Consider the following 27,992-nt stretch of genomic DNA (forward strand, 5'->3'; position numbering starts at 1 on the left):
CTATTCCCATCCGTTCAACCTACAGAAATAATTTAAGCATTCTGTCTTAAATACCCAAACCCCTGCACCCTTTCAGAGTGCCCAAGTGTTGTATCAAGATTTGCTATTTTTTCTTTCCCTTTACTTAACTCTATTTTCATTAATGCTTAGTGGTATAACGGGCAGGATTCAACTTCCAGGCCACATTACTGCTGCCAACTTAACAGAGACCTTATGTTTATGAATCCAGCATAAAACTACTTATATGGTGTCCATGCTTCTTTTTTTTTCCTACAGCAGTGTTTTTAATTCCTTTTTGAAAAAAATAAACACCAACAAAAACCCCACAGTGACTCCCTTTTCAAATGCCATGCTCTCTAACAGAGTAATTTTTAGTTGCTTTAGTAGAACTTTCACATCACCCAGCCTGAGTATATTTAGTTAAAACAGAATTTAAGATGATACACAAAATATCTCTTCCAATAATGTTTTTGTTTCCCTCCCAAAGTTCTTGTTATTGGAATATTTCTCAGGTGCTGCCTTCTGACTTTCCTAAATACATCCAAGTGAAAATTTGCTTATCTGTGCAACACAGAATCTTCACTTTTTAAAACGGGCTCCCAAGAACAATGTAGCAGGTTATTCCCTGTGCTCTCTCTAGAAATGCAATTATTGTAAAAATACAGTCTTCTCACTGACACAGAAACCTAGTTGGTAATTCTGATTAATGTAACTTCATGGATCTGTATGATAGCCTTCATTAACCTGCACTGGTTTTTCAATAAAACTGATCAGAAGTCTCAATTTAAGAACACTTGCTTTAAGATGATACACAAACCAAATTTCATCTTTAACTGCAGTGTCCCTCCCTTTTTTAGAAATAAGGCATTTATTTCACTCCCACCCAACTAATTATATGCTGAACTTCAGTGTTATGTCAGATATGGAATGAAATAGTATCAAAGCAACTTCACAGAAGATAGTCACAGTACAATTAAAACTTACTAATGTAACACTAGTATGAAATTGCACTGTAAACTGGACCTGGAAACCAACTAAGAGCTTTCTGCTCCCAGCTTTTGATTTTTTAAATGTCTATACAAGTTAAGACATTCACCAAAATGAAGAATCCTGACCACATTGTGTGTCTAAAGGACAAGGCACTGCTGTTCAAGATGTTCTCAATTTGTTGCTGAAAACTCAAGGCAAGCAAAATATCATATATTTTTCATTCAACTGGAAGGTGTATACTTCAGTGATCAGATTGCAGCAACAATCTTTTTATTATAAATTTCATTTGGAACAAGTATTCCTCTCCAGTCTTCATAACCTAACTTTTATAGGACTATTTATTAGAAGACTTTTAAAGACAGTTCATCTGAAAACTCATTAAAAGTAAAGTGCTCTGACTACAGATAAATGCTGCCTGTTATCTTGGTATAACACACATTCCCTTAACAACAGAATATCCTCTTGCTCTTTGGAAGATTACTTACCTTCCCTGTGGCAATAAAATATTATTTACGCCTCCTAATTTGACATTTATTTTTAAGCAGAGGTTAGACAGGGTTTGTGGTGTGGTTCTTTGCACATTTTTCATCTGCACACACTGTGTAGCCATTCCCAGCACCGTGTCCCCAACACGCTTCACTTCCGCTGCAAAAAAAGGGGGAAAAGTTAATAAACTACAGCTTCTAATCTTGTAAATCAGACAATGTAGGAAGCACTAACTGAGTGATAACTGCTCCTAGAGATTTAGCAAAGTGGTAATTTAAACTTAAAGAAACAAGAAGAAACCTAACTCTCACACTCAACTCCAGCCTCTGATAAACTTCCTCCAAGCTCTGCACTACTCCATCTGCTGACAATAACTGGGTCCTAAATATAAATAAAGGCACTATTGGCTTATTTTAAGATTATTCTTTAAAGTTACACTAATTGTACTTTTAGAATTATGTGATGTTTTATCAGCAGGATGGAAGAACCTTTGGTTTGTTTCACTGAAACACTTGTTTCAATGCATACTTAAGAAGCATAATGAGTAACATTCAGCCAACCAGTTTATCAGGCCATCACTACCACTTCATCACTTGCATTAAAAAAGAAAAAAAAACCAGTTCAGGAAAGAACAGCCCATAAAAACTCCAAAAGAAATTAATTCAGAACTGTATTATTCAAATGGTTAAAACAAATACCACTGTTAACACCAAAATTAAGACTTGGAGGCTTTAAGACAGCCATACTCTTTCATGCAGAAAAAGAAGAAATTAAGGTTCCAAGACACAACCCCCTGTTGGCAACAGGAAAGGTAAAGAGGCTTTTTGAGGAGAGAAAAGACAAAACTGTGGGTATAGGCAGCACAAGAGTATTGAAGAGTGCAAGGAGAAAACAGAGAGATGATTAGAGGGGGCAGAACTATAATTAAGGATAATGACAAGGAGAGTAGATGAGAGTGGTACCACATCCTCTTGGTGGTTAAGCAGAGGAAACAGTTCCCTTTTAATGCCAAGCAGAAAAGTGAAAATGTTATTTGCCACTGAATTTCCATGGAGCAAAAAAAGAGAGAAAAGCAACTTCCTTTGCATGGCTGAATTTAAAACAAAAACAAAAAAAGGTACTATTTCACTAAAGGCTTCTTTACCTTTTTAGCTTATATGAGATATTCTTGGGAAAATAAAGTTAGGAAATTATTTTCTGCTATATTAAATTTGTGAGAGTGAGGGAGGGGATAAAACAAATCTGCAGCTGCTTGGTAGATTTGAGCCTTTAGAGAAGTGAGAATCCATGAATCTATGGGAGAAATAGAGCAGACACTGCTGCAATGAGGCAAGGTGAGTAAAAAAAGGAGGAAGGAAGGATAGGAAAATGAGCAGTCTTGCCTATAGGAAGTGGTTTATCTGAAACATATCAAAACCAGTGTATATAGAACTCAGTAACTGTCAGTCTGCTTCCAAAAAACAGCTTTAATCACCACGTTTTCCCTTTCCACCCATCTGTGGCCTTGCAACCCAATAGTTAAAAACCAAAACCAAACAGAACAGGAAAAAAAAATCACTAGGCAGAAATCTCCTTTACACAACTTTTTTGGCCAAAGGGTGATGACATGAGTAAGCAAAGATGTTCTAAAAGCTACACGGTCCTTGAGGTCATTTCTTCTTTAATCACTTGGAATTTTTGGCACACAAATTATAGTAAGTGTATTTTAATCCACTGCACAGTTTCCTCAATTTCAAAAAAGCTCTGGCTCAGCTTTCTCACTCAAACGGAAACCAACGGGAAGAAAGTGGAAAAGCAAATTGAAAGCATAGACAAAAATATTGAAAAGAATTAAAGTCTTAATATAAATAATCATGAAGAAGAATCAAATTAATTTAGAGCCCATTCCCTAAGGGGAATTTATATAGCTGAAGAACAACCATTCAGTTCTGCATCATTTGCATTCAGCTATTTCACAAAAATTACATGAAACTGTGACTGAAACAGACTTCTGATGGAAACACAGACTTCTGATTTGAACTTACTGACCATAGACAGGTGTTTTTCCTGGTAAAATGACTACAACAAGCTGCAGCCCAGTGTAAGTGTTCTTGAGATGTCTGAACATGGGCTCCACACTGTCCGCTCCCTGCGCGTATTTACAGAAGCACGGCTGCCCCTGGATTGGCATTCCTGCATCCCTGGAGATCTTTCGTAGTTGTTCTGTAAAGGTCCTAAAGGATGAAAATAACTAGATGAGATCCTCAGGAAGAAACATTCATCTTGATTTTTGTTATTATTGTTCATGGAACAATGCTGTTAAGCTTGCAGAGTTGTGCTGTCGAGAAACCTGGGAATTTATCTTTAATTAAATGAGCCAATGTAGGCTCAATAACTTTCACTGAAGCAAAGACTGAGGCAGATAAGGACATACATTAACAAGAACACTGTTATTAAAAACTTAAATTTCCAAAGCAAGTTCCACCTTATTTGATCTTCATACTGGAGATACAGTACAAGTTGCTTTTTTGTAAAAACACTGCAACAATGGTATTTTGGATGGCCTGCTCTGTACCATACCTCCATGTAGTCACCACCTCTACAGAAAGGGCTGGAGTTCTTTCTTTTTTGTAGCGAGGAAAACCACCCACAAAAGTTAGCAGCAATTGTGTCTCAACAAATTGATCTAACAGCAACAATAATGCACAAGAAAATCTTCCTACGTACCAGAGAAAAGGTGTATCCTGGAGGTGCAGACAAATATTCTCTACAGACAGTGTAAATACAAATCACCTTTTGATGGAACTGGTCAGAAACACAGAGAATTTAATTTTTAAGAGACTTCTGTCAGTGAAGACTGCTTCATGTCCCCTGTTAGGGGTGTTGCAACCTGCCTCCTTCTCCTGGCTCTTAGGCACAGAGTAGTCTTTGTTTCTTTCCTTTTGAAGGGACACCAAGAAGACACTGTGCCTGCTGTAAGCAAGACTACTAGAAGAACTTCAGTCTAAGAGTCTAGAGTTCTATAAAGTATATCCAGCCTGGAAAGCATCTTCAAAGTCATGGCTCCTCCAGGTTACATGGCAGCATCAATGGTGCACACGTAGTCCTTAAGCCCTACTCCCATCACCAATGACAAGATGAGCCAGCAAGATGCTTCTAGGATGATTCTTCAGAATGGCTGTGGTCTGGTATGGTGTGCTGACTGTCCATTAGTGGTTGAAGTACACTCTCTAGTCCAGTTTTATCCAAAGAAATGCAGACTGTACACTCAACCTGCTCCTTGATGCGGAGCATCATGTCAATTACACACTCCTAACCCAAAATGAAACACAAGTGCAGACACACCCAGTGATGTCCTCATTTGGTGCTTGGTTTAATGACCAGCACAGTAAAAGCACCACCACCTGGGTTCATCTGTAGCTGACATCAGTGCTGACAAAGCCCCTTACCATTTCAGAGTGCATGTCCCCATAGATGTCTAAAAACTTGCTTGTCTTCACTTAAGGCTGCCAGATAATAGTTGTACCCACTGAGAGGGTGTAAAGATTTCTGTTCTTCCAAACCCATCATTAACTTTCATGAATCATAACAGCCTGTGAGCTTCAGCCCTGAAGATTATGGCTTCTTCCAAAAAACAGGCATGTTAAGTGTTTTCCCACTCACCACTACAAGCAGAATCTGTGGGAGAAAATGCAAGTCTAAAATGGCACAAGCTTTGAGCCTTTGGTAGTCCATCTCCAAGTACAGAATCTAAGAGGAAAGGTTCTCTCCCTGTTCCTGAGAGGTGAAGCAGGATGATTTAAGACTTCCAAGGACTGTAAAGGTGTTTACTCTGAAGGATGTACAGCAGCCAAGTTAAAACTTGCTCAACAAGATGTAACAAGAGGCAGCAAGGTGCACCTGCATGCAGCCATATTCTTAAGGTGAATGTCTTTTCACAGTAAGGACAAGCTACATCTAAACCACCAAATAATTTTATTTTGACTCATTACATTGAAGCCTCTTTCAAAACTGACTTCTACACAGCACATCCACTAGAAGCAACAGCTCAGGAGGGAAAATTCTCTGGCAGCTTAGTTCTTGACACATACCTGGAGAGAACAAGTCCCAAGCCTTACACAATAGGAAGAAAAGTAAAATGTAAGGTTCTCACTTGTTAGGGAAGAAATTCCAAGCTATTTGGCAAATCATCTAAGGAAACACAGTTATGGCACTATCATTGTTACAAACAACCTCTGTCTTGCATTCAGCTCACAAAGAGCAGCTAAGTCACCTGTGAGGGCAGCTGCAAGAGCTCCACTTGCCCATGCACGAAGGGAAAGCAGTTGCATGCAAAAGAAAGAATTAAACAATCCATCTACAGACTGCAATAGTCCTTCAACAAACACGTTCCATCCAAAGACCAAACCGAGACCAAAATTTGAAAGTTTCATTCTAATTCTCAGCCAACAGAACAACCAGTGCTGGTCACCTTCTGCAAACACAGCAGCTTGCACATGGTAACTCCAGAAGGTAGAGTGTTTTGTGCAGAAGTTAGGCTGCTTTTTAAAAGTCTTCTTTTAAATAAGTTCTGCACAAATAAATCTATGCCATATAATCAGGAAAAAAAAAACAAACTAATGCAGCATACATGTAAGCTTTCACTCTTGACAAATACTTAGAATGACAGGGACTGTTAAATGTCATCTAATCCAGACTCCCTGACCGGGACATCTTCAATTAAAGCAGGTCAATCAGAGCCCTGCCCTACCCAGCTTCCAGTGTTTAAAGGGATGGAACACTTACCACCTTTCTGGAAAACCTGTTCCAGTGTCTTACACCTTCATAATAAAAATTTTCTTCTTTATATCTTGTCTGAATCTCCCCTCTTTTAGTTTTAAACCAACACCCCCTGTGTTACTGCAACAGACCCTGCTAAGAACTTTGTCACCATATTCTTGTAGCACCCTGAAGTACTGAAAGGTTGCAATAAGGTCTCTTTGGAACCTTCTCCAGGCTTAACAACCCCAACTCTCCGAGCCTTTCATCACAGAGGAAGATTACCAGCCCTCTGGTCATTTTTGTGGTGTTCCTCTGGACCTGCTCCAATAGCCCCATGTCTGTCTTGTGTTGAGTGCTCCAGAACTGGACACAGAACTCCAGGCAGGGTCACATTCCAGAGCAGAGGGACAGAATCACCTCCCTTGACCTGCTGCCCATGCTTCCTATGATGCAGCCAAGGATATGGTTGGTTTACTGGGCTATGAGTCCACATGTCCAACTTTTCAACCACCACTACCCCCAAGCCTTTCTTGGCATAGCCTGCTCTCTGTCCCTTCATGCCCCAACCTGTATTGATTCTGGGGGTGGCTCCAACTCAGGTGCTGGACTTTGCACTTGGCCCTGTTGAACATCATGAGGTTCACATGGGCCTAACTTCTTGATCTTGTCCAAGTCCCTCTAGATGGCATCCCAGCCCCCAGACATGTCAACTAAGCCTGGTGCCATCTGCAACCTTGCTGAGGGTGTACTTCATCCTGTTGTATCCAACACTGATAAAGGTATTAAAAAGCACTGATCCCAGTACAGATCCAAGGGACACCACTCACTGGTGACCTAGACACTGAGCCATTAACCACTACCCTCTGCATGAGGCCATCAAACCAATTCCTCATCCACTGAACAGTCTATCCATCAGTCTACCCATCAAATCCATCTCTCTCCAGTTTGGAGAGAAGGATATTGTAGGGAACCATGTCAAAGGCCTTAGAGAACTCCAGATAGATGACTAATTAGCAGTAAACATCCAACATTACATAATTTCAGTCATTTTAAACTCTGTCCTAAGGCCTCACTGGTCAGACTTCTGCCATGTAGTATGAATTGCTTTTGCTAAGTCTTATTTGGAGGATTTCATGATGCACTGAAATCATACTGGCACACAAAAAGGAAGAACTTCACATTAGGTAAATATGTTTTGCCACACATTAAAACAATTTAACAAAACATATATTCTAAACAAATAACTGAAACTGTGACATTTCTATACCTATTTATAACTAATGAAAATCACCATTTCATAAAGTGACTTACTTAAGATGAACTTCAGTGCACTGGCGCTGGGGAGCAAAGCATGCGATTGCCCAAACCTTTATTTCAATTCCAGTGTGAAACTGTTTATTCCTCATGTCCCAGACTCCTTGAACTGGCGTTGCAATTGCTTTGTTCTGGAAGTCAAAGGAAAAACAATAAAACAAAACCATAACTCTAATGCAAAACTTGATTCATGGTAACAAATACCTGTTATGCTGCTTTATCACTTCAACTAGCAGGCTACTTATATACTCAGGTCTTTCTCTCCACTGCTCAAACATCCATCCTGTGTTTTATTTATCATTATGTATTCTATTATTTTTATTTATCAGTGCAGCAAAACAGCTTGCTAGCCAGGTGCAAAATAAAGGTCCTAAAAATAAAGCTTGTACTGTTCATTTTTGTTGTTGATGGTTTCTTTAAGTTATATAAATCAGGAGCAGACACAAATTACATATGGATAGTACGTCAGATTCTTTAGTACATAATGTTAACAAGAACATACATTGCCATACATTTCTACAGTGACTTCACAACCACTCGGTGAACTTTTCAAGAGCAACTTTCAATTAAGTATTATAAACATTCCACACATCACTAGGTAGAGGCAAGTAGTGCTTGGTTGCCACTCACACAACTCTAGAAACAATGTGAACAAGTTAACAAAAGATATTTTAGACAAGTTACCATGATGTTTGCTTTTCTCACTTATCAGTAACAGCTAAAATTTATGGGAATTTTTCAGGACACACAGATTAAACTAATACATTTGGCAAAGAGCTGTGTCTGCTGAAGGCAGTACCTCCCCCACTTCAGCTTTCCATCACTTATCTGCCATTAAGCTCTTGTTCCCCCTGTTCCCCTGGTGTCAGAACAGTTCACAAGACCACTCTCACTAGTCAGGATCAGGCATAGACAGCTGGGTTCTCTTAACCTGTCAGCTCAAGGAAGGTTTGAGCTAATCTGCCCAATTTTGACTGAAGTGCTTTAGGTAGAAGACACAAGCCCTCTCCTGTTGAGGGTTTATGAAGGTAACAGCCTGATCTGTGCACAGGGACAGAACCAGCTTCAGCTGGCAATGCATGACCTAGAAGCTGTTCATCAGAAGCCTCCACAAATGTTATCCCAGCTATCAAAGCTTTCATCTTGCATCAAAACAAAACAAGTTATGTAACTGATAGAAAATCCTGCTTCTCAAGCTTTTTTTGGAAGACACAATAGGAAGATTATGTCAGAAAGACCATCTAAAAATCCACCGTAAAGAAAAACAAAACATGAGTAAATACTCCAACAAGAAGAGATAGTACCTTAAAATAATTGTCCTAAACACAACTGCTTCACTCAGAACGCTCAAAACCAACCAGAAGTTTCAGAGTTAGGGGAGGTAAAATTGAACACTAACAACTGAACTTGTCTGTTCTTCTCCACATACACCGATTTGAACCACTATTTGCAGGTTTCTACTCACAACATACAACAGAGTGTGTGAAGGAAAATACAAGCACTGTTCTCTGAAGTTTACATAAACACATTTTTAACCTCTCTTTACATTAAAAAATACAGCAGCTATTGAGGGAGATGCAAAATGTCCATTATGTTTAAAGACTTTCAAACTTAAATGCAGATTCTAAACACTGCACCTCCGACAACTTCACCTCATTACATCCAAAATAATTAATTTAAAACAGCCATATTACAGAAGCTATCACAGCTTGTACAATATCTATTCAACATACCCTGCCTCCATAGAGGATTGAAGGAGGCTGTAGGACTCTGCCAGTCACATCTGTCATCTCATCTTTGACCATTATTCCAAATTCACGGACATAGGGGTCAGTATTAAAACTTGCACTCCGCATCTGCAATTAAAAGGTATCATGTGTTTATTATGCAGAACAAGAAGTTGTTTATATGAGATGTAAAACTTTGAGATAACCTGTATTTGGGCACATACCTCCTCCCCTTATACATGGGTGAGGCCAAACACCCAGAGCCTCTGTTACGTCCATTAGGATACATGGATGCCTCAAAAGTTGAATTGAAACAACAAAGAAACTACTTGAAAACCTTTTGTGAGAATGTGTTTCTCTCTGATTTATGGAGAAAGACTTATAAAAACAAGCTCATAACCTTTGTGTAGCACACAAATCTATTCAGTATGTGCTGATAGTAAGAGAAAAATTAAATGTCCATTACTGCACTTCACTCAGCTTTGACAGGACACTCACCAATTTGCTAATCTCTTCTTGACGATCAGGTGCTGATCTGGCAGTTGCTCGAATCATAGTGGAAGTTTGATTGTCAGTGAGTTTCTTTATGCATCTTTGTCCTGCCACTATGTTGCACACCTAAAAAATACCCACAAAAAAAGGAAATAAAACCCCAGTTTTCTGTGTATTCTTCTCTTTTTCCCTTTGCACACTACACAATTTCTGAAGTTGGCTACTCAAAAAAGAGCAGCAGTATTTTGAGCCTTTTCTCCTCTGACCCCCTCCCTCCCCCATTCCCAGAATCCAGTGTTATCTAAAAATTTACTTGCCTCAAGAGGAAGGTATGTGTGTTTCTGCTCCTGTCCAACTTGTAAACATGGAAGATGAGGATAACGTAAAACTAATTTGTGCCTGTCCTTAAAATACTGAGCTACAGTGCATTCAACTGTTTGTCCATTCTCCTGCTGAAGTGGGAATCTATTGGAAATCAAATAGAAAAATAAGCCATTACTCTCTGCAGAATACCTTCACACACTTGCCCAATACCCTTCATATTCAAGTTACCTGCATATCTCTGGTTACTGACTAAAAATAGACAATTTTTCCAGAGGAAAAGCAGTCCGGTAATAAACAAGATTAGAAAGCTGATCCCAACTGGCACTACTTTTCTCCTCAACAGCTCCAGGAAATACTACACTGCCAATAGGGCACCCTGTTCATTGCATGTTGAAGAAATCCATAAAACAAAAAAAAAAAAACCCCACCAAAGATATAAAACAAAGCTTTTGATTCAAATGCCACTGTATTCATTACAGACTAAAAATGGGGAAAAAAAGAAGAGCAAAATTGGGAAAATAGTTTGAGGTGTATTGAAATATATTGACCAATGAAAGAATCATTTTTCAAGACAAGTTTTCCTACATGAGTAAGGCAAGCAAGTAATTTTGCAGCCTGAGATTAAGCACATGCTTTAAAAGAAGCAAAATACTTTACGTTTGGTGACTTGCTGGTCGTCTGGTGACATTACACACTCTGTATTTTCTTTTCATTTGTCCACAGTGTGTTATCTCCACCTTTAGACCTAAAAATTGGAAAACACATCATCACTTTCTTCAAAATTAAGGTGTCACTTTAAGCTGTGCAAAATATATTCCTGATTTAGCATGTTGTTAGATCACCAAAAGGTATCCTGGGCAGAATTCCAACAAGGAATTTATAGCCTTTAAATTCAAAAAGCCAAAGTACAACAAAAAATTTAGAGACAAGGTGAAGTCTCAAAGTCCTCAGAGTTCACAGACGAAGCTGGAGGCATTCTTTGCATTTCAGTTCTGTACATCTACGGAAGTCCAGGATGGTAGAAGGACAAAAAGGGCATGCAACCTCTTTGAAACAAAAACCTTGTTTATATTTTATGTCTAAACATACAGTGTCTGTGAGACCTCTGACTACTGCAACCAACCCTGAACTAATGAATACCCATACAGCCTCTATGAGGCCAAGGGAATGAGGCCACAGGGCTTTCTTCTTTGTGAAGAAAAACATCTGTTTCAAAAAGCCTACTGGAACAAGAAAAAAAAAAAAAGCCTACCTGAAAGCCAGCAACTTGCAGAAGAATAAATTATCCATCTCAAACCAGCCCAACACAGCTACCCATAAAGAAGACAAGTGGCCTGAATCATAAAATCTACCAGTAGACTTCTGAAAGTCTTGAAATATATGTAAGTAATAAAATTATCCTTCTCTCAAGTTTTGCTCAAAAAGCATATGCAAGGTTTGCTGTGATAATCTGCCTCCCAATAAAGCAACTGCTAGAGAAAACATTTTTCATGTGTAGTGGTAACACATGATTAATCAGTCAGACCACAGCAGATTTTATGTAATTGAATTATTACCTTTTATTTCTTTGGTAAACTTTACCCTTTGGGAATCTGTCAGAGGTTTTTGTTGTTCTTCAATACTTTTGAAGTCCAAAACTTCACATACAAACTCGATGACTGGCTGTGCTTTGTAAAATGCAGTTGCAGATACTGTAGACAAAAATGTTCATGTTCTATTACAAAAATACTGAAGAAATTTTAAAGAAATCCAACAAATTTAAGTAAATTTTGGCATTTACACTGAAAGAAGGAACAAGAAATTATTTTTATAGGACTTACCATCAATATTTAACATCATTTTCCATAATGAAGGTCTGACTGATTGATGGAAGCCAAACCAAACTTCTCTGCCACCACCCAATGGATTTGAGCACCCTTCTGATGCTGTAAAAAAAGATCTCCCCACAGGAGTATATCTGCAAAAAAGAAAATAAATTAGTTGTAAGTAAACAACAAAAAATTGCAATAAAGGGATAACTAATGCAAACTCCTATTCATGAAACCAGAGAAAAGTCAGTTTCCAAGTGCCAATAATCTGAGTTTTCTGCAAGGACTGGGGTTACACCTCTCAAACTCCAGCTGGTTACAGCAACAAAGTGGCTACTCATGTTTGTTAGGACTAACTTGCAATATCCTCCTTAACATACCCACTAATTCAAACAAAAGCATTAATATTTTTTGTACTCTATTAGAAACACAGCAATGCTTCAGTAAGAAAATAATTAAACATCTCTGCTAATAAACAACGTAATGATCTCTCCCCACACTTTGCATAGCTTCTTCTGAAGCCCACGGAAAGTTTGCATGAGTGAACAACAGATCTAACAAATATTTTTGATAGACCTTTCATCTTGGTAATTTGATATTAAATATCAAACTAATGAAAACCAGTGCTAATATGTTGCTCTGAATAAAGATGTGTAAACTGACTAGCTTGGGCTGTTTTTTCTGTTACAAAACCCAACTAAAATGGGGTTTATTTTTTTTACCCTAAATGTGATGATAAAGTCAACATAATTTAAGTAAATTTAAAGACATTTACATACATTTAACTCATTTTCCCTGTTGAGCTCTTCAAAATTGGAAGTTCAGCTTGTCAGCTTTGTTCCTTACTTGTTATTTGAACAGCTACCTCAACCAACCTGTTTCATGGCAGCAGAATTAAGCCCAGTACCTCCTGGGTTTGACAGCAAATGCTGCAGTTCCCACTTGCTTGGAAAAAAACCCAAATAATTTTTAAGTCTTTCTTTTCTATAAAAATCCTAGGTGACATTTATGTCTTCCTAGCATGGTATCCTTTATACAGAATTGATAATAAGCATCTGCACAAGGATGGACACATAGGACCAGGGTAACAAGTTTTAAAACCACTCTTACATGTCTACCAATCTCCAACTACTTTCTACACAGGGATGGCTTCCTTCCCTGAGGCCCCTGACCTGAGAGCAAACAAACATGGAGCAAGACACCAGTGGGGAAAGGGACTTGTGTCCAGGCTGGAGGATACTAATTCCACCAGATGAGCAGAAAAGCACCATAATGTCTCTTGCCTGAGCATGCCATCTGGTAAACAGCTCTTATTGTGGCTGAGCTCTGAAAGTGCATCCTACACAAAATGTCACTGAAGCAATTCAACTAACAGTGCAACCTCCTGAACAATGTCAAGGTCTTCCCCTCACCTCATGGAAGGCAAGTGCCTCATCACTACATCCAGTGCCTGGATGGTTTCAAACGGGACACTTGGCAGCCGACCAGAAAGAGCATCATGTAAAGCCTGCAAACTCACACAGGACATCCATTTTATGGCCACCTTAAATATTCTGTCCTTTCCTTCTCCTGGTAGTGTGACCTCCAGCTCCACCTGCAACAATGCCAAACAACAAACAAGATGATTCTTTCCATTTAAAGGGGAAAACAGAAGGGGCTTGGAGAGGACAGTGGATTCCTCTGAACAGAGCTATAAAGTGTGGGAGGAGACAAAAAGCAAGGATGAAGACACAACACACATTAGGTACAGCCTCTTTGTACAGCTAGGTATTCCAAAGGTGTACTTCAAAAAGCTGGCAGGCTTCCCAGCTGGCATCTCCTCTGAGGCAACATTATAATTTGGAGGTGTTTGTGTATCACCAGGGAGGTCTCCATGAAGATCTGATACCCTGATTTCAGAGACCTAACACAAAATAAAATGCATCACTGCTCACGTCAGCTCCTACATGCCTAAAATAAAATATGGTCTGTCACTACCTGCCAAGATTCATTAATTTCAAGTATTTGCTCTCTAGAGCACCAGAGTTTTATTTTAAAAAAATACTACTATTGCAGACATCATTCAAATGAGAGAAAATGAAATCCACAGGAAGTTTTCAAAGGGGAAGAAGAAAAAAATACACCACCAACAAACAATATCCTCCCAGTCAAACAATACCCCACAAAACCCACCAACCCAAAACACTCTTATTTTCAAATGCCCAAGAAAAACTAAACAACGAACCCCCAGGTACCAGTGATGCCATCAGGCAGGTAACAGGGACATTCCTGTGACATGTTATGTCCTACTGTGAATTTTCTGTTTAAACAAAGAAATCCAACCACTGGAAAGCTATATTGTGGTAAATTACTTCAGATGATTACTTGTAATGCTGATTTCTCCTATTTATGAAAACAAAGAAAGCCTAAGCACAGAAGTTCTTAAACTAAAATTAAGGCTTGTCTAACATGATCAGCTCTTCTGGGAGTGAGGAAAAGAAATAACAAGATCAGAGTATCCTTTGTGCTCAATATAAACAAAAACACTGCATTTTCCTGTCTAGGGAGCTTAAAATTTAAATATAAAAGGCATCCACTTAACAGACAAACTGTTATTAGCAACCTTGCAAAAATAACACATGGCTAATGGTGAGTTACTATATGCAAATCATCCATTCTTCTGCAAGAAGTTAGCTGCTTCAGTCAAAAACAGGAAGATAAAACCAGAAATCATACATCTTCTTGCATGCCATTAAAAAAAAACAACAAAAAGAACCCTGATAATTTATAGTAGGCAATCAAAATTAGTATTAAAGCTGCATCTCTCCTCGAGTACAAACACCATTCACCAGAAGAGCCAAGCTGAGAAAGAAGCCATTTGGCCATGGGAAAGTAATGGGAACTGGAGTCTGTAATTGTGAGGTGGTTGTGAGTCTGAATCTAGCCAGAAGGTTAATCCTGCTGAAAAGCTGTGCAAATAAAGGTGAAGGTTTTCAGCTGACACAAGTTAGGAACTTTCTATGAATCTTTTTTCCCACCAAGCCAGCAAAATGTCTGAAACTTAAATCTCATTTACAAGGGATGGAATAAGTCTGTCACACCTGAACATCATTTTCCTCTGAACTTCTCCCCTCAACATCAAATTTTAAATTTTTATTATTTCCAATACTGTTAATACACAACTCAGTTGATTATTAACAACTCTGGCACCTTTAAGCTAAGAAAATATTTAGCTGGGTTGGTTTGTTTTTTGCTTGTTTGGTTTTCCCCTCTTAGTTTCAATTTACAAAGCTCCTTCACCTTGATGAAATGGAAAAAGATGAAGATTGGGACTATTTTTGTTGCAGTGTCTCTGTGCCTGGTAGAAATAAAAGACCCAGGACTGAAAAATACTGATTCCAATTGCTAGACTGCAAATAGCCATTACATTGAGCAAAGCTGTGGCAGTGAGCTCATACTGCTGAATTTGGCCCACACAGCTTTTGCTGTTACATTCAACCCAACTTCAAAACAGCTGAATTAGAATCTCTGCTCAAAGTAGGTTTAAGTCCAACTTCCCAGGTTTTCTTTCTTTAATATCTCACCTAACTAGATGCTACTGAGGAGCGTGTTAAAAACCCCAAACAACAACAAAAACCAAAAACACCAAGATGCAAAACCCCACATCCACAAAAACACATTAAGACCACAAAATTTGTCCTTAATCTACACCCACAAGATCACTTCTAGCACTGCAAATTCTTCGATTTTAAATTTCTTGGCAAGAGAAAAACTACAAAAATATTCTGCATGTCCCATATTGGTTTGAAAAGATATTCTTACATATCCCATATTTGTTCCAAAAGATCTAAAGAAATTAAGGAAATAAAGAGTGAAAATAAGGTGTAGTAAGAAGGCATGAAAATAGGTATGATAAACAAATGCCAAGAAAAGATAGTATAGATGAACACAAAAAGTCATAAAAGATGCAGAGTTGGCATCAAGGGTGAAAAAAACCCCAGCTCCAGAATAACAACCAAAAACAAGAGATAAGGACAGAATGCATTAATTAAGTTAAACAGCAACAGGAGAGGAAAACAATTGCCAATTTGATGTCAGCCTTCTGTTTAGCACCTGTTCTTCCACTACTGATGCACAATGCAAGTAAATCAATGCCTTCTTCCACTGAAATTAAGATTAATATATTAATCATCATATTTTATTAATCTTTATATGCTCCTAAACGTAATCAGTGAACTTTCCCCATTTAATTGGTACAGAACTGCCAAAGAAGCCTAATCTGATTATGCTGGAGGAAAGTTCTAAATACCTACAAGCTTTATACTGGTTTAAACCATGCTACAATCAATTTAGCATCATGTAAAAATTTCCTTCATTAAGCTAGACTTCCCCTTGTCTGACTGAAACCAGTTCAAGATTTATCTTTATGAGCTTCTTCCTCCAGTGAAATAACATTAATTCAAAGTATGGTAGAAAATAAACCAAAGTCCTGTTTCCCAGGAGAAAGTTTAATCTGTGCCTTGCTTTTAATAAACTAATTTCTTTCCCCTATCTAAACCATCTTGTGATAACCTCCTCTAAGAACACTCTCCTCAGTGATCACCCTTTGCAAATGAGCATTGGGCCAGCAATAATTGTCCCACACAAAATGATTAACTAATGTTTAACAAAAGCATTAGTCAGGTGTAGGTTACAATATTCATTTGCACAGACATCAAGAACAGGGGCATTAACAGAGTTTCCTGCTGACACACTGTCACTGTACTTCATTTTACCTGGCATTATTTAGGTAGTATATATGTAGGTTTTAATATCCAAACCATCCAGAACTGAGTCCTATTGGGACAGAATAGAAGGAACACGATGAGGAGGTCACCTCATCCAGTTCCAAATCTGTGTAGGGTCAACTCAAACCTCACATAGTGTCAACAGATCTGGGGATTAATTTGATCCAAGTTTGTTTATCCTCCACAGGTAAAATATTTTTAATTTCCCTTTATTTAGAAAAACTTCTTAGTTCTTATAAAATATACTGTCAGTCATTCATAACTTGGAAAGTATTACAGTTGTAAAATAAATCTGTATGCATCCAGGGGACCTTTTTAAACCCCTGGAAGAAACTCATCAACTATCATTCCACCTTTAGCAAATACTTTGCAATCTTGAATGTCAAATCTGTAAAAATGGAATACTACACATGAAAATGAAATAAAAAAACAACTAATACTTTTCAGTGATTCTTTCATAGCTGTCCTAAGAATTAGCTTATCAGTTAATAAAAAATAATTAAGATTGGTGTAAAGACTGGCCTTTACTGCATGACATTCACTTAAATACTTTTGGGAAAAACAAAAATTACACATGAGATTACAAGCTTGGTTGAGGCAGAATTATTAACTATGTCAAGGCACTGCACAGGCATACAGACAGCAAAGGACAGCAAGAACTATTCTGTAGTACACTGCTACTCAATTTAGGAAGACCTGAGTTCCATTTCCAGTTTTATTACAAACAGGTTTCCACATTTCTCTGTGTTTCCCTTTCCCCTCACATTTCACTTTTGTCTAGTTAGGCTGTAAATCAAATTCTACAGGGTTGGACAGTCCTGCCCTTTGTGCATGCCTCACCTTCCACCCACAGCAGAAGGATATAATGGCTTCTGGGAATTACCATAACATAGGTCTGGTAATGAGAATGACTGTATCTTTAAGTGCTCATCATCTCAATCAAAAAGGCCACAGAAAATTCAATCTGATATTAGACCACAGAAGCGTAGGCTGATTTATTTTATAGGGGTTGAATGTCAGCATGTTCTAACACAGTCCCTTCTGCTTCACCACTAATCACGAGACACAAGATGTGGATATTCTTTGCTGCTACAACCAGAGTGACCAAAGAGGTCACCACCCCACACAGAGTGCTGGCAATCAACATGCAAGTCCTTTCCAATTACCCCAGGGCTAAGCTAGCAGGTCTGAACCTGTGCTGTTCAAATTAGTTTGGCTTTCATGTTGGAAAGGATTAGGGAAGAAGATTCATACCACCAACATAAGGATGAATCAGTTTCTTCCAATACTGAGCAGTGAGAAGCAGCCTACAGTGGGCTTTGATGAGATTAATGAGCTGACACAGTAGCTTGCTGCTGCCCACAGGTGTGCTTCTGCTCCCCTCTCTAAAACTCAGTTGGGCTTTCTTTTTCCCTGTAGTGCCAGTGTGCAGCTTGCCCAAGGTCTCAGACAGCTGATCCATCTCACCAAAGCAGCATAAACCACAGCAGTGGGGAGAGAGGGAGGAAAGAAGGGAGATGGAAAGGGGAGTGACCATTTTGATGGCACAAAGCTCACACTTCTGGTAAACCACACCCTAAACAAAATGGCAACAGAAGGAGACATCTATTCTAGAAATATAAAATCAGTTCCTATCTGTTATTAGAAAGGCTCTATAAATATTACATTAACATCTCCAAGCAGCAACTTTTCTATTTAAAACTTACTTTATCTCTCCCAATGGGAAGTGGCATAGCTGTGTAAAGGTTTTTTCTTCCATCAAACACTGGTTTGCGATCCCCAAAAATCTGGGTTTTAAAGTGCTGAACCATATGCTCCACTATTTCTCTGAAAATATAAAGAGATTATGTTAATTCAACTTTTTACTTTTCATGGTAAGTAGCAAATGAACACTAACACTAATGTTTATGAGCAGGGATATTAAATAAATAAAAGTGTTCTCCACTGTTGGACATTAAAGGCAAGATTTAACTGATCTGATTTAAAATAACCTTTTCACAGACTAAACTCCTTTCTTAAAGCAGTCATTTTTAGCTTTTTCACATTGAAACTTTCCTTCCTCTTTTCTGTGATCTACTGAAAGTAGAAAAGCAAAAGCTCATGCTCTCTCAAGCTCAAAACAAGATGCTTCATATTCTCCTGGGGCTTCTGCTTCCCTGCCCTTTCTGCAGAGGGCCATGGACTAAAAGCTCAGCAGGCTGAGAAGATTTAAAACAAAACAAAACAAAACACTACCCAAGTTTACAGCCTTAATGTAATATAAGGACAACAGTTCTATGACAGTGATACACAAACTTTTTGTGTTGTGCTGAGGAAGATTACTTTTAAACGTCATTTTTTCATGTACACAACAAAACTGGGTATGAGCATTCACTGTGATCCATGCATGTTAAAAATAAATATTCATTTAAGCATAGTTGGAAATAGGTTACACACTTTTATGAATGAGGTAACCACTCAAAAAGTTCTTGTCACACCACAGTGTTTACACACTGGTCATGCAAAGCAGTTCACCAGTCAATGAGAAGTCTGCTGGAATAATAACACCCTTCAAAACATTGGCAAAATGTTTTTGCTCTAGAGATATCCTTTAGGCTAGCTGTATCACAAGAGTGTAGAATCTGAAATCCAGCACCAGTCTATAATACACTGCCTTACAAGATCCTTAACATACAGCTTGGGGGAAAAGGGCATTAAGTGGCACAGAAAGGAAAAAACAGCATGCTGTGTCATCAGTACTGCTGTCACCCAGCAGCTCAGAGAGGTGGCATACTTCTTGACTTGGAAAGTCAACCATCCCAGTATCCAGTTAGGTATCACAGGAAAGCAAAATTCTGAGATTAAACTCTGAATTCATCCAAGAAAACAATGCAGACTGGTTTAATGGACAATTTCTTTGCTGTGTGCCAAGGCCTTAAGACAAAAGTGTGACTGTTGAAAGAAATTTGACTGATGTCCCAGAGAAGTACAAATAAAATTTGACCCAGTAATTTCTACCTCAGGTCTGCCATGTCCAACTCAACATCTACTTAATCTGGAGGGTGGAAGAAAGGAGATATCATCCAACTTCAGGGAAAATCCATTCTTTAACTGAGCAAATTCTTCCAATTGTAAACTACTGTTTTTAGAAATTAACGCTTCCTCTTAATTGAGGTTTCCAAGCTTCAAACCATGTTTAGCAATGCTGCTTCTCAGATGTGATTGAAGACATCTTAATGAAAAGTAAGTTATTTTCCCCATGTGAAGTTAAAAGACTTATTTACCAACTCACTAACTTCAGCCCTTCCAAACTACTAGACTACCAAAATCATGTTAGCACACTAAGAACTACAGTGACTACAAGCAGAGTTTATCTTGAACCTTGTACAAGTCACAGCTGTCCTCATGGATAAAACCAAGAGCATCCACAGCATGTTACCAAGTCACACTGCCCCTTCTCCCTACCCAGCTACACAAATCTATCAGGAGTTTCTCTGACATGTGAAGAATTGTAGCCAGACTGTATTAATTTGGCACAGCAGCATGTTGTCTGAGCTGTGTGTTTTCTAGCCCTGCTCCAGCTCACATCTCATCAGCATGGGATTTGCGTGGACACTACAGACATCTTTGCAGTGAGCCTGCATGGTTAAACCACTGAAAGTCCTAAAATAAAACTGAAGAACAAAGCTGGGACAGGAGTAGCATGAATGAAACCAAAATCTCCCTCTATGCTTTCTAGAGGGTACAACATATCAAGTCATGATAAAAAATATTATAAATATATATATCTTAATTATAAAACCAAAATATTAGAGATGTGTAAGCCAGCTGGAAATAAGCTATTATTTAAAATTGGACAGCATGTACATCCTGTGTAATTCTTTACACATATACACACATACATACATACATGCACAAATAAATACACACAAATATAGGTAAAGATTTAGGATTGAAAGCTCACAGCTCACAAAGACTCAGGTGCAGGTGACTGTATGCATATCTACAGGGTAACACAAGCAGGAATAAGCACTCATAAGAAATAAAATATACTTCATAAAATTAATCCAATTTCTAGTCTTCTCTCACTGCACTAAGAAACATGCACTATCACTGCCAAATTAGCTTATGACGTCCTTGTTTACTGCAAAAGGCATTTAATCCATGTAGATTTTTACTTGCTTTTGTTCCCACAACAAAGGGTGTGACTAACCTGACAAAACAGAGCAGGTCAGAAGCTGTCAGTGGAGAAAGAACTTGCTACTGAAATAAATATCATCTGTTTTTTCAGTAAGAAAGATTGCTTTATAATTTAATAAAAGATTGATGAACAAGCACCCACATGCTGGACCCTAACAGGGGTGATCACCCAGAACTACAACACATATAAAAGATGTGCAACACTGAGCCCCCAGAGGAGCTGCAGGAACACAGCCACCTGCACCCAGCAGCCAGTTGTCAGGCATGGAGCTGGTGGCAGGGATCAGTTAATGAAAGCAAAGCTTTCACAGCTCCCACTGTGAAAAAAGTGAGATTTTTTTTTCTAGTGCTCCAATGAAATACAAGGATTCCAGAGAAATCAGTAGGGCTGCCTATGACCAGCATCAGAGTTCAGCTTAATATACTTCCTACAGTGTTGGCTTTTAAAATTAAATTCACTTCTGGATTAGAACCACAGAATGCCAAGTTAGAAGGGGCCTCAAGGATCATCTAGTCCAAGCTTTCCAGGTAGGAACACAGTTTAGATGAGATGGCCCAGTATGTTGCTTAAAATTTAAATTTATAGTAGATCACCACAGAAAAAATAAAAAGAACAGCAAAGTGCAGTGATGTTGCATTATGAAAATGCTGCCATTACTGACTCTTTAGTATAACAATGGATAAAGCACTCTGGTTTATTTATGCACATTAAGAAAACTTTGGCTTTCGGGTGGCTTTTTTGACTTGATGCTTTGTTCATGACTGCACATTCCACCCATGTGACCTTTTTTAATGAGGAAAGGTTTTGCTCTTCAATATATAAACATGCCATTCCAATCCTTTACAGTCAAGATGTAGGTATTTAGGATGAAGACATTTGTGGTTTCTAGCTAGTGCCAAGTCTTGCTCTCAAGTTTCACTTCTGGCAACACCACTCTTTTTCAAGTCAATGAGGTTGCCACACTGTGACTAACAGGGCACATATGCAAAATGCAAGATGAAACTGCTTGTTTCCTTGGCCAACTGATCCATGTTTTCACCTTGCTATATGTTTCAGGAGCATATCTTTCCCTTATATAGATTCTACTGATGAAAAATAATTTCTTACCTAATTTAGTCCCTCCACAATGCTCTGGAAGCAGCAACAAAATCTGGGTTTTGCCTCCCCTTGTCAGTAGAGGAAGATGTGAAAACAGGTTGGTAACACCAACACCCTACTGAAGGGTATTTCACTTGTACTTCAATATTTCACCAAACAATACTATGAATCATATTTATCAAGTTGGTTTATATTCCAACTCCACTAGGGTTAAGACATTTCTTCCACCTGTCACCAGTGGTTTTGATCAGCAGCATCTTAAGTTGTCCACACATCCAATCAAATTAAGAGATGGTTAGTACTAAAATTTTTGATTGGCACAGAAAGACTTGGAGATTTAAAAAAAAAAGAAACCTGTTGATGGAGATGCAAAGTTGGAAGCTGTCAGTCCAAATAGTTACTTAAAACAGACACATCCTCCAACTCATCATTGAAGACTGGCACATGGCTCCAACATTTTCAAAGGAAAACAGGAATGTAAATAAACTGAGGAAAATCAAAGCATGGAATTACCTATTAACTCTTCTAGGACATTTTTCTGGCTTTATATCCAATTCATAATGGTAGATATCTATTTTGGGAATGTCCATTTCAAAGAAGTTGGCCTGCAGTTTGATTGTTCTCCCAGAAGTGCCAAAATCTGGTCGAGGAGGGGGTTTAAAGGCATATCCCTGTATTGGTGGTGGCAACGGTGGAGGAGGTGCAAGCACTGAAAAAAAAAAGAAAGCACAAATCAGCCATCAGCTTTATCAAATTGACATTCAAACAAATTTACAGAGGCTATTTGACCAATGAGGCACAGCACATTTAAACTGGTAACTTTTTTTAAGCTATCTATAATCTGAAAAAAACCTGCTCTTGGGAATCCATGAACTCTGACTCTCTGCTTCCCAAGCTCATTCACCATTTGCTGTCATTCCTAGCCCCAGTAACTGAACAAAATCTTAAAATCAGCTGCATTTTCCTTTACAATCATCTTGCAAACCATCTGGGTGGGAATCAGAGAGGCCAAGCAGTCACTGATGGGAAAACAAGAATCAGATCTTCATTACAGGAAAGAACTTCAGTTTTGAAACAAATGCCAAAGCGAATCACCTAACTATGCTTGAGCAAACACCTATAAATGAAGTTACTACCATTTAAACCACCTTCAAGATCACATTTGTTCTTATTACCATACCACACACGTTGCCAGAGTGGAACACAGCACAGGAGCTGTCCCTGCACGTTGCAGCTCTGTGTTGGGATTAAACTATATCCTACTGCCTCCTTTAAAAACAAACTGAGCAAATAGCTACTACTGCTCTTGAGCTAAAAGAAAACAGCCATAGGTCAGACAACACAAAGCAGATGCTTAATAGCTGCTGGTGGTTGTTTCAACCTAGGAAATTCCATTAAAAATCCACAGAGGAATTTGTAAGGTACCAACTCTACTATTCAAAACCCCTGCAGCATCAATACTCAGGTTCTCTGTGGTCTAGAGCAATAATAACCTGCAGCAAAATCTTCACATGTGAAATGATTGACCCAGGAGACTGGGTGTAGACACACTACAGGTGTGGTTTCCTGGGATTATCAAATTCAGCCCTCTGCTAGAACCAGAAACAACTCGTACCCGTTCATTAACAGATCAGTCACCACTTTCCCACTGCTGCTTTCCCTACTGGAAAGATGTTCCACAATTTTGATGCTCTAATGCTCAGAGACAACCTTTCATTTTTATTTATTCGTTGTCAGGTCATACTCACTGACCTTCAGATTAAGTACTCCTTAAGTATTTTCAGTTTGAAACCCAATTCCCATTTAATTCTAAATTCTAGGCTAAACTACTTCTGGTAGTCTCTCCTCACAAACCAAGTTTCATTCTCATCTTTCCAGTTACTTTCCAAGCTAGTTACCTCATCTTTCCTGAATAAAAACAAGTGTTGTTCTACACAAGGCCTCTTCAGGGTCCAGCAAAACCACACTGATGCTTTCACCTCTCAGTTGGGAACACTGGGTTAACAAGCCCTAACTCTAATTTTCCTGTTGTACCCCTAACCTTGTAGCATCAGCTCTCAGCCACCCCATGCCCAGTCAGGATGTTGTTTATGACTGATCATCTCCCAGCTACTTTATCTTTAATTGAAGTCTAACACACATCTATTACCCTACTGCTTTCTGTATGACACAGAATCACAGAATGTCTTTGGTTGTAAGAGAACTTCGAGATCATTCAGTCCAACTTCTGACCAGTACTAAGTTCACCACTAAAATACTCAGGTCCTCCTTTTCTGACAATGCCTCCTATACCCTATGATGAACTGTCCTGTACTTATTCCTACCATTTACACATAAGATCATTAATAAAATAATAAAGACCATTCCCAACATTACAAGCATCATTTCCCCACTTCACCATTCATCACTCCCCATGCCAGATTCCCATTCATCATCATCCCATTCCTTATTTTTTATAGTTCTACTAATCTGACTTCCCACAGCAGTTTGCCTACTTCAGATATTTCATGAGATAATTTGCTGACACTGGGGATATGGTAGCCATTTCTGTTCATTATACTATCTATTAATTTTTAAAATCTTGTATTTTCTCATTTGTTTTATATTTGGGTAACTTGTTTCAGATATCTTCCAATATCTCCTGAGGCATACACCCTTTCCATGTCACCTTATAGAAATTCAATTTACTTTTTCCCTCCCTCCCTCCTGTAAACATTGCCACTGAAGTCTGATGGTCCAACACTAACTTGATTGTTACATTAAAGATGGTTGTTGCTGGAGACTTGCATTTCCATGACCAAGAACTTCAGGTTTCTGTGAAAAAAGATGATTCTGTCTCCCTAATCTAAGTACACCAACTCCTTCAGTTTTGCTTACAATGGAAATACAGGAACTCTCATTTGAGTATTATTCTTCCTACTTCCCCATCTTGCCTTAGCAGTGTTAACACCTGTACTGAGAAATGAAGTTCAGCATCTTCTTGGTTTTCACACAATAGCTCCAGACTCTTCCCTATAATGCAGTCCTTACCAGTAGCAGCCTCTGCATCTGACCTTTCCCATATGCATCCCTGAAGATAAAGTCAAAATATTTAGCTGTCTCGAATTTTGCTCAACATTTTGCAGTTTTGTTTTGAATTCCTACACATTTTGACTTCTATGACATGGATTTGTCATCTTTTCCCAACACTTACAGGATCTCTGCTTACTTTAAATACTTTTCTGAAGGTGATTCACTCACTCAGGTGGCCCTGGCAGCCACCATATCCCCTTGCATGGTATGACAAATTGACAAAGTTTCTGTGTCACTAATAAGAAAGAACCCTTTATTGTAGATAAGTTAACAAAGTTATTCATAGCATTAATTCTACAGCTAGAAAGTAACATAAAAAATACTCCCACAAATATTTACACTTCCAATATGACAAATGTTTCTATTATCCACCTCCAGATCAGGAGGAGCTGCAGCATCTACCCCTGCTCCATCAGAATCTCACTTAGCATCTTCTCCCAAAGAAATCTGGCTCCACCCATGATTTCAGCCACCCTGTTGCTTAATGCTTTACAGCTCATCACTGCATTAAAGAACCTACTTTCATGTACATGTTTTGCAACACAACGTTCTAATTTGAAAACCACTGATCCCAGTCATTAATATTATCCCACCATTTTTTTTTGCACTCTTCTGTAGCTGCACAAAAATAGCAACTATCTTCTGCCCAGGCTCCTGGAATTGGGTTTGAACATTTTCATATCTTCTCATCCACACTCTCTATTACAGTTGCGTTACATATTGCCTCACCACTGTTACCTGGTCAACTATTACTTATCAATATCAAGATCCTCTCCTTTCCCTCTCTCCTCTCCCTCTCCCCTCCCTTTCCCCTTTCCCCTCTCCTCTCCCCTCTCCTCCTCTCCCTCTCCTCTCCCCTCTCCTCCTCTCCCTCTCCTCTCCCCTTCCTTTCCTCTCCTCTCCTCCCTCCTCTCCTCCCTCTCCCCTCCCTTTCCTTTCCTCTCCCCTCCTCTCTCCTCTCTCCCCTCTCTCCTCTCCTTTCCCCTCTCCCCTCTCCTCTTTTATGCTTTCTAACATTTCTCTACCTACTACCACATCCTCATTGCCTGCTCTTCCTTCTTTCTGTGCTAATTTGCTATGTCACAACTAGTTTTCAGAAATATATAAAAAAGAATAAAACAAGCTTACACGTTTTTATTTCCAAAAGACTAGGTAGCACCATGGAGGGAAGAACCCCCTCATAAGCTATTTATGCTGCAAAATTAAGTAATTTTGTAATTAAGCAATGCATCTCCCTCCTACTGTATTAAAATGGGATCATTACTACTTCTCACCAGGGGCACAATGAAGCTGTACTGATACACAGCCAAGGATCAACACAATCACACATTTCTCCACAGTATCATTATATTCCCCCACTGGAGTTTTAGTGACAAACAGCAAATAAATGTGAGGGCAATATTCTCAGCTTTGAGAATACAATGAAACACTGGGAGAAGCACAGCCTCCTGGGGAAAGATGCAATTGCAGAGTTTTACAACCTGCATTACTGACAGAGGAGAAAAAAACCCAACAAACCCCACACAAAACATGTTCAAAAAGCAAAGCTACCACCAGCCTGTATTTCTGTATTTTCATTTTAAACATATTTTTCAAGGTTGTTGTTTTTTGTTTTTTTTTTTTAACAATCCAATTAAAAATATATAAATAAAAGCACACTATTTCTGGCTCAGCACCCTGGGCAAACTTATTTAGGGCAGGGTGTTGCTTCAAGGAGATAAGTACTGTTTATTAAACAGCAGCACTGACCTGATAAGAAGTCAACCTATATTTTTGCCACGTAAACTAAATACGTATGTGCTAGCTGTAAAACTGAGAGATGTTAATTGAACTTCAAGGGGCAAAACCCCCCAAAACCTAATTATTACAACTTCTCATCTGAATTAACTTTTTGGACTATTGCCTCAAGTTAAGAATACAAAAACCAAACTATCTTGTGTAAAATGCATTACAGCAACCAGCTGTGAAGTATTCAAAACAGTGAATTCAGCACTGATAGAAAAGGACTGCACTTTATTATTCTTTTCTATCAAAGAAAGAAATTGTGAGCTTCAAATGCAAAACAATTACTACACTCAAAGTGATTATATATATAGATATATTTTATTGGGGAGGATGTTGAGAGTTGGACATGGTGATCTTAGAGGTCTTTTCCAACTGTGACAATTCTGTGCTTCTGTGAATTGCCCCAAGTCCTTCAAGCACTCCTGCCTAGAACTCCCCTCCCTCCCTCACTTTTGGATCTGACAGAAGCCAACTCAATAAGGGAAAGCTTTTCTTAGCACAAGGGTTCCTCTTAGGAGGTTTGGCAGCATGGTGAGACGTGTTACAGAGGATATTGCTGGACATGAGATGTTGAGGTGACACCCTGCCCAAGGAAGCCTGCCAAAAATCAGACCTGAATACACAATACTTGCTCTATTTCTGTTTTTCAGAGACCCCTTCATGAAAGTAGGTGATGCTTTTAGAGAGACACTATTTCAAAGCGTTGGGAAATCTACATGCATACCTGGATTTTACTTATAAAGTGTTGTCAAAGGAAGAATGAAATAGAAGATGAAAGACTAATAAATTGGAGCATCTGTGTGATAAGCATCAGAAGCTCCTAACTCATTTGCTAGATGATAGTATGAATGAGAATGTTTCAACCTTGATATGATGACTGAGATTATCAAGAGCCCCATTTTAACAGGTCTGAAATAAGGCAAGGTGGGTAATGAATAATGAGGTGCCAGTATATTGTCTTTAAGATTATTTTATAATACAAAACCATACTTATTATAATTCACCCAGTTTACACAAATCAAACATCCATAACTATCAATGTTAAGAACTGCAACTTCTAAAATAAATTATAAAGCAACCCAGAAGATGACAGATACTAGAAAAATAACGTTATTTTGGCAGTTTTCTGAAATAAAATTCAATATCAAGCAATATTACTCTGTTAAAAGAGAACAGCAGGGAAAGGGGGTGCTAAAGGAATTCTGCATAA

The 27,992-nt window shown here is 38.6% G+C and overlaps 1 protein-coding gene across 3 annotated transcripts in view; it reads right to left on the bottom strand.

The window, feature by feature from the left end:
• The window catches only part of AGO2 (argonaute RISC catalytic component 2), a 60,349-nt gene that overhangs the window by 17,509 nt on the left and 14,848 nt on the right, over positions 1 to 27,992 (bottom strand). For 2 of the 3 annotated variants that reach the window (XM_030446541.1, XM_030446539.1), the window contains exons 2-13: positions 22,439 to 22,634; positions 18,354 to 18,474; positions 13,294 to 13,478; positions 11,894 to 12,030; positions 11,630 to 11,764; positions 10,731 to 10,818; positions 10,067 to 10,214; positions 9,756 to 9,875; positions 9,264 to 9,386; positions 7,528 to 7,661; positions 3,505 to 3,689; positions 1,476 to 1,635 (exon numbers count right to left, since the gene is read on the bottom strand). In XM_030446541.1, coding sequence (XP_030302401.1) covers positions 1,476 to 1,635; positions 3,505 to 3,689; positions 7,528 to 7,661; positions 9,264 to 9,386; positions 9,756 to 9,875; positions 10,067 to 10,214; positions 10,731 to 10,818; positions 11,630 to 11,764; positions 11,894 to 12,030; positions 13,294 to 13,478; positions 18,354 to 18,474; positions 22,439 to 22,634 — 1,732 coding nt within the window. The remainder of the gene's footprint in view (positions 1 to 1,475; positions 1,636 to 3,504; positions 3,690 to 7,527; positions 7,662 to 9,263; positions 9,387 to 9,755; positions 9,876 to 10,066; positions 10,215 to 10,730; positions 10,819 to 11,629; positions 11,765 to 11,893; positions 12,031 to 13,293; positions 13,479 to 18,353; positions 18,475 to 22,438; positions 22,635 to 27,992) is intronic. The other variant, XM_030446540.1, reaches the window with a different exon arrangement.

This window comes from Calypte anna, chromosome 2 (genome assembly GCF_003957555.1).
Source record: "Calypte anna isolate BGI_N300 chromosome 2, bCalAnn1_v1.p, whole genome shotgun sequence".
NCBI lineage: Eukaryota > Metazoa > Chordata > Aves > Apodiformes > Trochilidae > Calypte > Calypte anna.